We start from the raw sequence: 13,514 nt of genomic DNA, 5'->3' as shown, positions 1-13,514 counted from the left end.
TTTTCAATAATATTTTGTGAGAAAAATGCATTTTAGAATGATGCATTCCTTGAAGTAGGGCATACCTACATTGTAGATGTCTACAGTTTCCATGTAATTTCCGGAGAAAAAAATTGACACTAAATATCTGTGTCTATCGAAATCAGGATTTCCTGACATTAATATATACACTGCACACCGCCTTCAGTGATAAAAAGTGTGACTATGTCTACTTATTCTAAATAGGGAAGTTTATTTCCATTTTCCATGTTTTTGTGTATATGTAGCTTTGACGGTGACTGCTCTAGGTTCCGACACCCCTATGTTCCGACAACCTAGATTGTGTTACTCCCGGTTAGGGTTACGGTTAGGGTTAGGAATAGGAATATGTGCAGTCGGAACATAGGGGTGTCGGAACATAGAGGTGTAACCGCTTTGACCATGGTTTGACTGTGTAAACCCCAACAATTTTTTGGTGTATTTTTTCAGGTTTGTGTCAGCCTATGGATGACTGCAAAAGTTTATGTCGCTTGAGCTTCTCAACTTACCATTACTGATGTGCATTGACGTCTTGCTCTGCAGACTTTGGGTTCAATCTATTATTTCTGCGATCATGTCGACATGGCCCAGAAGCTTGTTTCACTTGCCCGTCTGTCAGTCAAGGTTTTTATTGAAAATGAGCCGAAGTTTTGCTCAAACTCCATCAGATGGATTAAAAGTGCTGGTATTTTCTTCAAACAACTATCTTGGCACAACAGTTAGGGAGGCTAACCAATGTAGATGTTTTTCAACAAGTACAAGTGCAGGAAAATTTGCAAAGTTTCATTCAACTTGGATAACAAACTGCCTTGGGCCACTTCCGCGATGCAGACTTGCTATCCAACAAACTGGAAACTCTAGTAGACATTTATTGCACGCTCAGTGGCCAAACTTGATGAATTGCGTCGCGGCCTCTACAACTACGACGAGAGACAGGACGAGGAATAAAATCAGGAAGAAACTTCCCGAACTAAACGAAACGGATTTGGAAGAGACGTTTGTCCGAGGTTCCGGGCCTGGGGGACAGTCTACGAACAAGACTAGCAACTGTGTGGTTCTTAAACACATTCCGACTGGTATAACCATCAAGGTACATTCCAATAAACTTCCGTAATGAATAATTACGGTACCTGTTTTGAACTGTTGTGTTTGCATGTTAAATTAATTTGTCCACCACTTTTTATAATAAATTTAACAATTGATATGAAAACTTTCCGCATGATTTGGCAATATAATTGGATCTACCTTTAAATATTGTCGTGTTGCAATTAAGTTTTTCTTCATTAGATGTGCCTAAAAATTTTCGACACTTTTAGCCTATTTTAAGGAATATGAGTGTAAACATTAGACAGCGGGCAAAAAAAATTTGTCCGATATACGAAAGGACGAACTCATTTGTTGTTTAAGAGGGCAATACATAGAAACGGTTGAAAAGTAGAACATGAGAAACAAAACGTTGACCTCAATGATTTTGTTGCTCTTGATATGATGAAATTACAAATATTGTTTCAAAGATGCATTCCCGTGCTATTTGGAGCTTTAGAACGAGACATGGAACGAAAACGTCCACCGATGTGTGGTTATTGAACTACTTCTTTACAAAATTTGAACTATTTGCGGCCACAATAATTCGGCTATCACAGGGCGGGTTCATTTGTGCGCAAAAGGAAAGCCCCTTTTCAGAGGATTGCAGACACTCAAAATCTGAACAAGGATAAAAAACCTACAAATTAACAATTTGTTAGTAGAATCTATGTTTCGGATTTGGGAACTTTAATTCCGTTGCTGAAACCTTTCTTTTCTTTAGTGTCACCAAACACGTTCACAGACTGAGAACCAAAAGATAGCCAGGGAGCTGCTCAGGGAAAGACTGGACGTGCTCTATCACGGCGAGGAGAGCGTTGTTCTCCAACAGAAGAAGGCCCATCAGAAAAAGGTCGACGAGAAGACACGCCGGACTAAAGTGAAGCTGGAGAAACTCAAGAGGATGAAGGAGAAGTTGAATGAGGACGAGATGTAAATCAAGGAAATGCTTCCGTGTGGATTGAAAGATTTATGTCAAAATTCAAATTCAGCTAGTATTTTTGTATTTTGTTTCCAGGGTTTTGTTTCTCATGGGGTTTTGTTTGATGCATACAGATTTTGACAATTGACCAATGCTTGCTTCTTACTGTATCGTGCACGAAGGCATTTTTGGCTCCAGGTTAAATGAGGAATGCAGCCCCTTTATAGTTAAAAAAATATTTTATTAATAACAGCAATTGATCATTTCATCATGGGTACAGTAAATAAGTTTTGGCATCAAAAAGTAGATACTCATCCAAATTCCTATTTGAGCTGGTTTCATAGATAAAACACAAATCAGCTTTTTCTTCAAATAACTACTGGATATCTCTGAAATTCTTAAGCTTGTATTTGCCAATTTAACAACATTGTCGGTGTTTAATTTTCAATAAATGTCCAACATAACACACATCTCGGCATTTTACAAAAAACTTTTATTAGCTATCACATCATTACACCAGAAATAACTTAATACTGTGGACATGTACACAGATGTAGCAAGACTTTGAAGATAACCACTTTAATGGGAGACATCACAGGTTTTTTTTCTTCGTTTTTTTTACAAACAGTTGACAAATAGGAGCTATTGTACAGTGAAAGCTACAAATATGACATTATTTTTACACATGAGATTACAAAATTTTGCACTTGATGGATGCAAATTCACAGTTTATTCCCATCCTAGCAAAAAAAGTATCTTGGTCTATATTTAAAGGGAACCCAACCAAGGTGGTTAAAGACATGATCCAACAGGATTCTAGATATATTATGGGTAATTCATTTCTAATTGAGAGGGGTTAGCTCTAACAATTTCATTGTAGACAAAACACGGAGCTGTTTTGAGTGTTTTGTAGTTTGCACATTTATATTACCAAAAGAATTAATCTGGCTTTAACCATTTTTGAGAAGTTTAAAAAAAACCTTTCATTTTTTTAAATCTTCAACTGAACCACAAAGGGAAACTGACTAGGTGAACTGTAACGGCTGAGAGAGGTCGCAGGTTCAAACTCCGCTCCAGTCAATTTCTTTGTTCAACTTTTCAATTTTTTTAAAATCTGACATTGCATTTTGATGACGTCTTGATGACAATGTCACACGTTTTCACCATTCTTTGAAAATATGTATGACCTACACAATTGTATGGGTACAACTGTGCTTTTTAATAAAGGAGCATTTCATACTCAGAATGTTCCCATTACTTCTGGAAACCTCTTTTCATATGGCGCGTTTCCCATAAGGACACAGAGGAAGTGTAACCACTTCTGGAAACCTAGTGTTCCAGGGCTTTCCCTGTTAATAGTGGAGTATTTTCAGCATCTTGTGAGATGCTCTGAATTGTACACTGATGTAACACTTTCATCAAAGACAAAATGTTCAGCAAGTAAATATATCGCAAGCTCTCCAGGGTCACGGAATACATCTCAAGTAAATAATTGGTTGTTAGCAGGTGGAAAAAAACTTTAAAATCCAGTGTCCAATTTCATGGAGCTGCTTAGCAAATTTTATGTGCTGAACAAATATAAGCTGGAAACCAGTAACAAGCAGTGTGCACTGCATGTCATTTTGGCTGGTAACCCAGTTTTGCTTAGCAGATATTTTTTGTGCTTAGCAAAAGTTTTATGCTTAACAGTAGGAAAGAGCCAAGTCGGTGTTTTCTATTACAGAAACTGACAACGAAGTAACATTACTTGGCGAATCCAGAGTTGGCTGATCAGGGACAATTTGGCTTTTTAAAAAAATTGTGTGGGAAAGCATATATATTACAGTTTATCATAAGGAGACGACACGGGCTGCTATCATGACCGGGCGCTGCGCTCTGTCTCTGCTAAGCACTCCCTCACCAAGGCCCTGGCGTGAACGATACCTGCAAAAGAATCAGAAGTGAACAAGTTTAGAAAACCGTTTTCGCTTAAAGATTGTGAAAAAAAGGTTTATCACCGGTATGGACTGGCATATATTAGTTGTGCGTACATACTTTGCGCCACATGCTCGCGAACCAGTATGTGCACATGGTTCGTCCGTCCCACTATCTGTCTTTTCTACAAAGTAATGTTCCATAAAAATATCCTTCAGCAATTAACAACCTCTCTAACTATTAACAATATTGCTACTTGATGTCTCTTACCCCTTTTGAGTCTCTCAGTAGCTGTTCTGCTACCGGAGTAGGTAGGCCTGATGTCTCTGCCCATGTCTTCAATGACTGCTAGGAGTTCAGCATACTTGCTCTGGGGCGCTACAGTACGGTTGGATAATGACAGTACTGGAGAAATTAAAGAGAAGAAAGGAAAAAACACACATACAGGGTTTTAATCCTCATTCTGGCAAGGGAAGACATTCTAATGATAAGTAGCTGTATACAAAAGCACAAAATTAGTTAAAAAGTGTGGAAAATGATATATTTTATCATTATTGAATTTATTATGGTGCCGTAAAACATCTTTCCTAAATACCTAAACTAAAGCCATTAAAATTCTCTCTAAGGCCGGCCTCGGGCCAATCTTTTTTTTTTTTTGGGCGCTGCAACAGAGCTAGCTTCACGGAACTTGGTCAAGGCGTTCGTCGAACGTGCTTCGTGCTGTGCATAATGCACAGCTTGTGTTTTTGTTTTTAGCCGCCAGATACCATCGCGGACACCATCCACGAATGCCTTGGCCAAGGCTAGCTCAGTCGCAGCGTAAGCAAATCGCACGTCAACCTGAGGCCAGCCTAAGATTTTGCTGTATGTGGGGATAATTCATTACACAGGAACCATGCCTCTTTCAGATACATGGGACTTGATATTCCAAGAACAGAAAAATTCAAGTTATTGCACTCATAATTGCAGTATTGGATATTGGCAGGAAGGAGTTGGGATCAACAGCAATATTGAAGGTGCAAAGACACTCAAAATAATGATGGACCTCACAAATTAATACATGTACGAGACTTGGTTTCCCGAGAAAATATAACAAAACTGCAGTTTATTGAATCTAAATCAGTGAATCACTGCAGTATATTAACCCTAACCACCCCAACTCCATCAAAATCCATCCCCCCATTTTGGTGGATTTTGGGGGACTTGGTCCAGAAGGCCTTGTGTGACTAAATATTGATGGAGTATGATGGACTTGGGCCTAACGGCCTGAAGCGTTGCTAGGGTTATCAGATTGATTTTGCCTAGCTTCCTGTACTGCTATTGTGATAAAAGCCATGTGTAGCAAGTCCATGAATGTCAACCAGTGCGTCAGTGGTGGATTCCATAATGTCATGTACAGTTTTGTATTGGACACAGTGATTGATGGATTTTGATGGACTTGGTCCAGTTCCTAGTAAAAGACGCTAGGGAGTTAGGGTTAAAGTTCATACTTCATGCAAATGCAAAGCAGAGCAAATCTAATGTCGATATTAATTCTGTAATAAACTTGATGTGGCAACTGTAGTCAAGTTTAATTATGCCTCTGAGAAAGATTCTGCTGACATCAAACACTTCAAGCTCTGTAACTTTTACATTACACGTTACGTTTGATGGTTTGCTACGAAATTGGCATCATCAAGATGTATGTGTGCATGCATACTCCCACAGGAATATTTTGTGGCCCAATTCGCAACGGTAATAATGATGTAGCGCTTTGAGCACCAATACAAGTGGATAATAAGCCATTTGCGAGTGACCTATGCCCTTTGGGATTTAAATTTGAAAAACATCTGGTACACTGACTTGCTCAGAATGCTTGGCACATTTTAACTTCAAATTCTCCAGACCAAAGACACTGTGGCTAATCTCAAGAATCGGGGCAAGCTCTTGCATAGTTACGTAAGAGATGCTCAGCATCAACACATTGTTCACAATGGGTGAGAATGGCACAAAGACCCCAGACCATGCCGGAGCTTGCTAGCATAAGGCTTGCCCCAAATCACGTGATATAGTAACAGTCTCTTTGGTCGGGAGAATGCAAAGTTAAAAACGTGCAAAGCATTGGATTAAGTCAGCATTCCAGATTTTATTCAAATTTAACTAGCAAATGGCTTATTGCACTTTACAAATATGCATTTTTACTATTATTTGTATTCACTATTACCCTAATGAACAGGTTTTGTTCTAAATTTGCATGAATTATGAACCAACTTTAAGGTGTTTATGAATAGAAGTATTGAAAGGAAAGAAAGTAATGAGCCATTACCCGTGTTACCTGGTATCTGTGACTTGGCGTTCATCTGGACGAGGGAGCTGTAGGCGCTGGCACTGCTGCCTGAGGACTGGCCACTGCTCATGTTCATGGGGACTGGACTGTTGCTGGCAGAGGATGAGTGGATGATCTGCAGGGCTGGGGAGTTGGCTGAAATATGAAACGGAAAGGAGCTGGTAAACAGACAGAAAACAACAATTCACTAAGTCCGAACTGACAACAGGGTGAACTTTCAGCATTTGAAACCACAGTTTCTTCTGGATTAACACATTTCAAAGGAGGTGCTATAGTAGATTGAAACAAAATTGGTGTATCACAAGATGCTAGAAATGACTACAAATCAAAGGATTTGGACTACAATGGAAATGACTACAGATCAAAGGATCAAAACAAACACAGATACATACAGACACGTATACAAATTATGAAAAGAGCAAGTACAAATTCCAACCAACTTAAACAATGTTGGACCACTTATAAAAAAAGCCAGTCAGCATGTTTCACATTTCACAAAATCAGCGTATCCCCTCAGCAGACAAAGCCTGATCAACAACAACTACCAACAACAACTGCACGTCAGCTGAGCTTTTCTGAAGAAGTTGAAGGCTTCACAGAAGCACATGAAAAAACATTCCATGACTCATTTCAGAATCGCTCTTATTCAAGGAATGGTTTCAGAGGGAGAGAATGAAGGAGAGAGGTGAACGCCGCCCCAATCAGTCCCAGGTTCTTCTCCGCATGACTAGATATTCCATCCTTAACCCCCTGGGCATTTTTGCTAGGATGCAACCTTAATCCTGCAAAATCCTCCAACTGCCTCCAAGTAAAAATTGCGTACAGCCTCAATCCTGCAAAATCCTCCGTTATTTCTTGAATGTTGTCCTTGGAGGGGTGGCCACTGCCTCAATCCTGCAAAATCCTCCAGCAATCACCGTCAATATAAAGTTAAGGCAGAGCCAGTGACATCCTGGAGCAGTGCGGAGCATTTCAAGTATAATCTACATGTAGGCTAAACTTTATGCATGGCTGAGCACAAACAACACAAGGTCTGGCATAAGACCTTGACACAGTGCATCCTCCAAAATCAGCAACACATTTTTGCCATATAGCATCAATCCTGCAAAATTCTCCATTTTGCAAAAAAGGATTTGGGAGGATTTGGGAAGGTTAGGGTTAATGAAAAATTCACATATTTAAGAATATAAAACGTTTATATAGGTGGCCTTTGAAATCTCAAAAGACAATTGGTTATCAAAGGTTACGGTTTGGTGAACAAAACACAACATTTGGCCAATGATGGAGGGGGGGGGGGGGGGAAACAAGACTATCATCCACAGCTATCTCCACTACAGAGCTACTGACGTTGTGTCAAGGCTTTCAGCAGGCGCTCACTGGACGTCTTACTCCCTTTCTCCTTGGGAGCTGTCTTCTCTTGCACTGCTTTCGCCGGATCTCCGTCCTCCTCAATCATCTGGACATCATCATCCTCGGTTTTGGTCTTGGTCATGTTCTTGGCCTTGCTCGTTGCGGCAACATCTCGCTTGTCTTTGAGGTTCTCTTCCTCGTCATCTTCTATCATCTCAACATCGTCATCATCATCATCATCATCTTCGAGTTTACTCTTTTTTGCGCTTGTTTCTCCAGAGTCGAGACTCTCCCGTTTGACACCATCCTTTCTCGTCTCCTCTTTCATTTGAACATCATTTTCTGATGGGCTACCCGGTTTGGAATCTTGAGTAGTTTCTGTATCAGATGCCTGGGAATCAACAAAAATAAAGAATACATTAGTAAGCATTGGTTCAGCAGTTTTAAGATATACAATAATACAAATAAACAATGTTCATCTATCAAAAAATATGAAATGGAGGTTATTTTGTACGACACGTTCATACTGATACATGTAGGTGGGCAATTCCAGCATTATGAACGGTGGTGCAATATGCATGACAGATAAATTGACGATTCAGAGAAATAATCCAAAACTCCTACTCTGTTATCTCCTTGACCATTACAGATGATGGTGTATAACGATTTGAAAATACATTGTCAAGTTTATTCACTGAGCTCTTAAAAGCTCTGTCACGGACATTACATAACGCTGGATTTGCCCAGCTGCTGCAGCATGAGAACCAGGATAGGTTTGGAATGTGCAAGTATTTGACTGACCTTATCATTATCAGCAGGAACTATTTTCACATTAAGTCCAGCCAGCAGACTGCTCTTCATTCCTGTATCAACCCTCAAACCTGCCAGAAGCTGTAGTCCAAAAAAAATAACAATTTAAAAAGGGTACAGAAAAAAAGTAGAATGCAAGATTCTCCAAACCATACCTTGTTGTACACATTTATTGTGGCTCATCAAACACGACATATAGTCATGATAATGTACAGAGTCAAAACTCTGTTGTAGAATCAGATCGTTAGATGCTAGGCACTACTGTGATGTACTTTTGGTGCCAATGAGTTTAGAGCCCCACTTTAGACATACATAACCACTGAGAGCGTAATAATTTTAAAAAAGAGACTTCAGTTTGTCAGTATTGATGCTTCTTTTTTAGTGACTTGTAGCGTACATCATGTCAAGTTTTATTAGGGTTTCTTTTTGTTTTGTCCTTAAGTATTTTATAAAAAATATTGTTTTGGCTACTCTTGACAAAAAAATATTGTTTCTAAAAGGACCATTTTTAAAGCAACCAACACATTTCTTCACAAAATGTATCATTTCTAGACTAGTATTAACCCTTACCCTACTAGACCCTCCAACGCATGCCAATGTGTGCCTCAAGAAAATCTCCTATGTTTTTTGCATGGCCCTCCAATATCTGCCATGTCATTTCAAGGGTAACTGGACAGGCACTCCAATACATGCCACAGAGAACAATGAGAGTCCTCTGATAACAAAGTGAGTGCCCCCAGCTGGTCAGTATCAGGCACCCTCCAGGGCCTCCAACTCCTGCCAATTGGAGCCTTCACTGCTAAGACTTGTTATCTGCCAAATAACTGCAGCTGGAGGGCATTGGCATAACCAACTGACATGCAGTAAACTACCCTCAGAGAGTAAGGGTTAAAGCATACATGTATATTTTGACAACTTATGGTCAGCTAGGTTATGGTCAGCTAGGTTTATATTGTGCAACACAATCCCCAAAAAGGACTACACTGTATTTTGGAAATTGATAAAGCTTTTTGAAAATGACAGTGTCAGGAATCACAAGTTTTATTTTTACCAAAAGAAGTATGGAGATACATGTACCCGAGTTAACAACTTCAAATATTATTGAAATGTAAAGACTTTTTAAAATCTAAATTTGTGTGCAGTTCAAATGATATTTCCAACATTACAGACATTGCAAGCTTAAGAACTGTCTCATTTTTGGTAGCAAATCCCATGCATATAAATGTACATCTGTATCTTTGCAAACTATGTATTTTAATTAACAAAAGGCAATCTTTTAAACTTCTAGAAAACTCAGTGTTGAAGTAACATACCGGGGTTTTATTCATCGGTTCAGATTTTGTGAGACTGCCGGAAGCACCACTCATGAATGGGAAGTACACAGGAGCGCGGAATTTCAATCCTGTCAAAGAAAGGCATCCAGCAGTGTTTCAAATACACAAATGTTACAAATCCTTCAAATTCATTTCAAACCTAAGATCACAGATGTGCACCGCAAGTCCGCAACATTAAACAACTTTTTAAAATCTACCATTTCTTTTCTATGATGTTCAACTTAAAATACAATGAGAATAATTAACACAAAGAAATCTAAGTCAGAAGACATGGTAGATTTTTTTTCAAATAAACCACAAAGGGAAACTGACTAAGTGCATTATAATTACGTGGTTTTTTAAAAATTGAACAAAGAAAGAAACTGATTGGAGCATGGTTTGAACCTGCGACCTCCGGTAGATTATTTAGTAAACATGGTAAACATAAACAGTTTTTATACCTAATGATCAATATAATTAGTACACTGCCTATATGTTTCAGAAAAGACTATCTGATATCATGGAAAATGAAATTTTGAAGATTTACATCTTGAATCATTCAATTGGTTTATTTTTCAAAAGGAAACAAAAAACATGTACATGTATGGGCCGACAGTAAAATGAAAAAGAAAAAAAATATTTCAGATTTGTGTCTTAATATAGGTTGATGGTTAATACTTGGGAAAAAATGTTGCAACGTGACACCACTTCCGCGATTGTGTACAACGTCTATGGAGAGTCAAGAAAATTTATTAACAAAATTGTCTTTTGATCATCATTTTTGCAATGAATGACCTTTAATGTGACGATATATGAAGAATAAAAGCGGCGTCAGGTTGCAATCTTTTTCCCGTTAATTGGTTCAAATTACAAAAACTGGATGAATTTGGGGTGTAAATGCCATTTGAAAGGATATACCTGGCTGACGAGTTCGTGGTTTCCAGCGTTCCTCTTCCTTAAAGTGGCAACTACAGACTCGACTCCAAGTTGTAGGCATCCAGCCATGTCCGCTTCCATCCCTGTGTGATTTGCCGATGCGCTCGCACCACATATTATACCACTGCTTCCAATCTGGGCCATCGTTCTCATTCGGGAAGTTGTACAGACTGCAGAGCTCTCTGCCATTTTTGTGGTTGCATCCAGGAACACAGCAGCTCAGGCCCATTGTTCAGCTTCAGTGGTTTGCAAAATGGCCACCAATTAAAACTGCAAGATCTACTTCTAAGATCCTGTGCTGGAATGCCCAGCCCAGCAAATTTTACCCTGATCAAATTTGACACTGATATGTGGCCAGAAAAAGGCCGACTTGACTGACCACGGGGGAACAATGACGGGGTCAAATTGTCTCCAATCACTTCACACCACTCGCGAAATCACACGGGGAGGTTTTTCTGCAACAAAATGGCAGCAAATTTTCGGCGAATGTCCGGACTCAGTAGGGCGGGCACAATGACTGAAACGGCCGACACAATGATGACAAAGAACTAGCCATGTCTCAACGTACCCACGACCTTCGACCTTTGCAATAGGACGGCAATGAATCATGGGAATTATTATTCATAATATAAAATGTGTGCAGGCTAGGTTGGAATTTGTACTTGACAAATTAATTACATCTGGCATGCACGCACGAAACTTACGAGGGCAAGCCACACACACATCACAAACAACAGAAATAAAACTACAACGAAACAAACTCCATTGAAAACACTCCACTCTTACCCTTAGGTACGAACTTCACACCAGAGCTGTCCATTTTCGGAGCCAAATCCCAACCAATGAGTGCCTAAAATGGGTGATTTTCTGGCTCGGATCTCTAGGTTCCGCTTGCGAGTCGAGCAGCCTTTCACTGGTTCCTACATACGTGACGTCACAGCACTGTACAAAATTATCATAATAACATTAAACTTCCGCTCGTGTGCATTGTCAAGATACCAGTGAAACTTTTGATCTAATTTTTGGGAAGTTGTTTATTATTTTGGCTATCGTGAAAGTTGTTACAATACATTGTTACTAAATTTAGCAGTGCATCGGTAACTTTAAGTTGAGAAGACTGGCAAAGAAAACACAATTTTATCCAAAACCATGCAAAGTCGCCCTCATATCATTGAATTATGAAATGCGCAATTATATTAATTTTATGTCAATCAATTCAGCTCACCTGTATCTGCGAAAACTTATGGTCAAAGCAAAAACATATGGTCAATAAAAAAATTCCCTTACCCATTTCATAGAATCGAATTTATACATTATCAACTAGATGTAGCTTATTTATAAAGTTCATGACAAGAAAATCCCCACACAAAATGTTTTCTAAAAAATCAACCATTATTATTTTGCTCCTTCAGTAGATGCAAGCAAATTGGGCGCCGTAGACCAACTTTGAAATAAATTAATGAAACACAAACATTCCAAACAAATACACAAGACAAACTTTCAATTTTTGTTGCTCACAATTTTAATGCATCATGCAAATTTATTTACAAACATTCACAGGTTTTAAAATTCTCTAGGCCCACATATGAGGAAAAGTGAATTACTCGTTATTTGCCTAGATTTGGTTGAATATATTTGGTAATACATGACATAGATGAGACAGTGCACCTCTAGAACCCAAGCTCAATGGAGTTGTGTTGTACATCAATTAAAGCAGTTAGAAAAACTCACTCAGACGTTTCCAGGACTATATGACGATCAGCTCATAGATAATTTATACCGGAGCAAATATCATGTGATCAATGTGATTTAAATAATACACGCCTATTCTCAAATGTAAGAATTTGTTTTCTGTTTTAGCCTCTGAAGAAGAACTTGCTAAGTTCGCAACGTCAGGCCACATTAATTTTAAAATTTGTTGTGGAGGTTGACATTAAATTGACTGACTTTTAAAAGTCAGATTTTCACAATACAATGTACCATTAATAAGAATTGGGGTGCATACTGAACTTAAAATATTGCAAAGCAAATGTTACATTTATTAAATTCAGCAGTGTTAATAAACTTTCTAAAATTGAACAATTGAAAGGAATTATTTTGGAGGGCAAATGCAGTGTTCAGAATGCCAAAGTTCTGTACGTTTGACAAGTTTTGTAAATTTGCATGGACTGGCAAATGTGCTAGGCTTCAAATTATTATTGATAATGTAATGTATACGTGTCACTGTGAATAGAATACCATAAAATATAATTTATAAATAATGATTTGATTTTTCATGGTAATGGGTAAGAAATTGGGTGGGGTGGACAGAGAACATGAGAGGCATGGCATAAATTGGAGTGTGAAATATTATGAAGGATGAATGCAAAATAAGAGCAACACAGCATCATTGTAAATAGCCTTATCTTAAATGTTGAAAATGAAATACAAATCAAATTGCAAAATTCTTTTAACTTCTCATCCAAATTTAGGCAACCAATTTAATATTTAGAGACAATTTAAAACACAATGAACAACTGTGTGTGTCATCAGAAACATCTGACCACACTATACGTACATCTTTTAGATTGTTATCTTTTCATTTACACACACGAAAATAATGTTGCACAAAATAAGTAATCATCTATGTGATGAGTTTTTAATACCGATGTTTGACAAGAACAAATTGTATAATTTACAAATAAAACAACTACTTTCTGACAAAATCTGGTGAAAGGGTCTCCGAGAGGAATTTTTCCTAGGAACACATTTTGTGCAACTGTCTACTCTTAAACTTATGAAAACTATTTGACATTCTCTCTTTTTTTGTGTTCATTTCATTGAAAAGTGCACCTTTTTTTTA

The 13,514-nt window shown here is 38.3% G+C and overlaps 2 protein-coding genes across 4 annotated transcripts; one reads left to right on the top strand and one right to left on the bottom strand.

Annotated features, from left to right (window-relative positions):
* Nucleotides 1-549: 549 nt before the first annotated feature.
* Nucleotides 550-2,994, top strand: LOC119743332 (probable peptide chain release factor C12orf65 homolog, mitochondrial; the record flags this gene model as incomplete). Its single annotated transcript, XM_038219734.1, is given in 3 exon segments — nucleotides 550-630; nucleotides 632-1,108; nucleotides 1,826-2,994. Coding segments are annotated over 3 exon segments (771 nt in total), but the record flags the coding sequence as incomplete, so codon positions are not given.
* LOC119742697 (nucleolin-like) lies at nucleotides 2,636-11,392 on the bottom strand. Of its 3 annotated transcripts, XR_005272895.1 has the most exons (8): nucleotides 10,655-11,392; nucleotides 9,737-9,825; nucleotides 8,415-8,504; nucleotides 7,611-8,004; nucleotides 6,243-6,398; nucleotides 4,208-4,342; nucleotides 3,353-3,946; nucleotides 2,636-3,291 (listed from the first exon to the last, which is right to left on the bottom strand). XR_005272895.1 is itself a non-coding variant. In XM_038218862.1 (7 exons), the coding sequence occupies exons 1-7, from the start codon at nucleotides 10,899-10,901 to the stop codon at nucleotides 3,879-3,881; spliced, it is 1,179 nt and encodes a 392-aa protein (XP_038074790.1). In that variant the 5' UTR covers nucleotides 10,902-11,392; the 3' UTR covers nucleotides 2,636-3,878. The 3 variants fall into 3 exon arrangements, 2 of the variants coding, with proteins under 2 accessions (XP_038074790.1, XP_038074791.1); XM_038218862.1 differs by having other exon boundaries at nucleotides 2,636-3,946; XM_038218863.1 differs by having other exon boundaries at nucleotides 2,636-3,946; nucleotides 6,252-6,398; nucleotides 10,655-11,366.
* Between the last annotated feature and the right edge of the window lie 2,122 nt (nucleotides 11,393-13,514).

Source organism: Patiria miniata, unplaced genomic scaffold (assembly GCF_015706575.1).
Source record: "Patiria miniata isolate m_02_andy unplaced genomic scaffold, ASM1570657v1 HiC_scaffold_6, whole genome shotgun sequence".
In the NCBI taxonomy this organism is placed as follows: domain Eukaryota; kingdom Metazoa; phylum Echinodermata; class Asteroidea; order Valvatida; family Asterinidae; genus Patiria; species Patiria miniata.
Note: the sequence above shows the minus strand (reverse complement) of the source record. Positions and strands in the feature narration are given on the sequence as shown.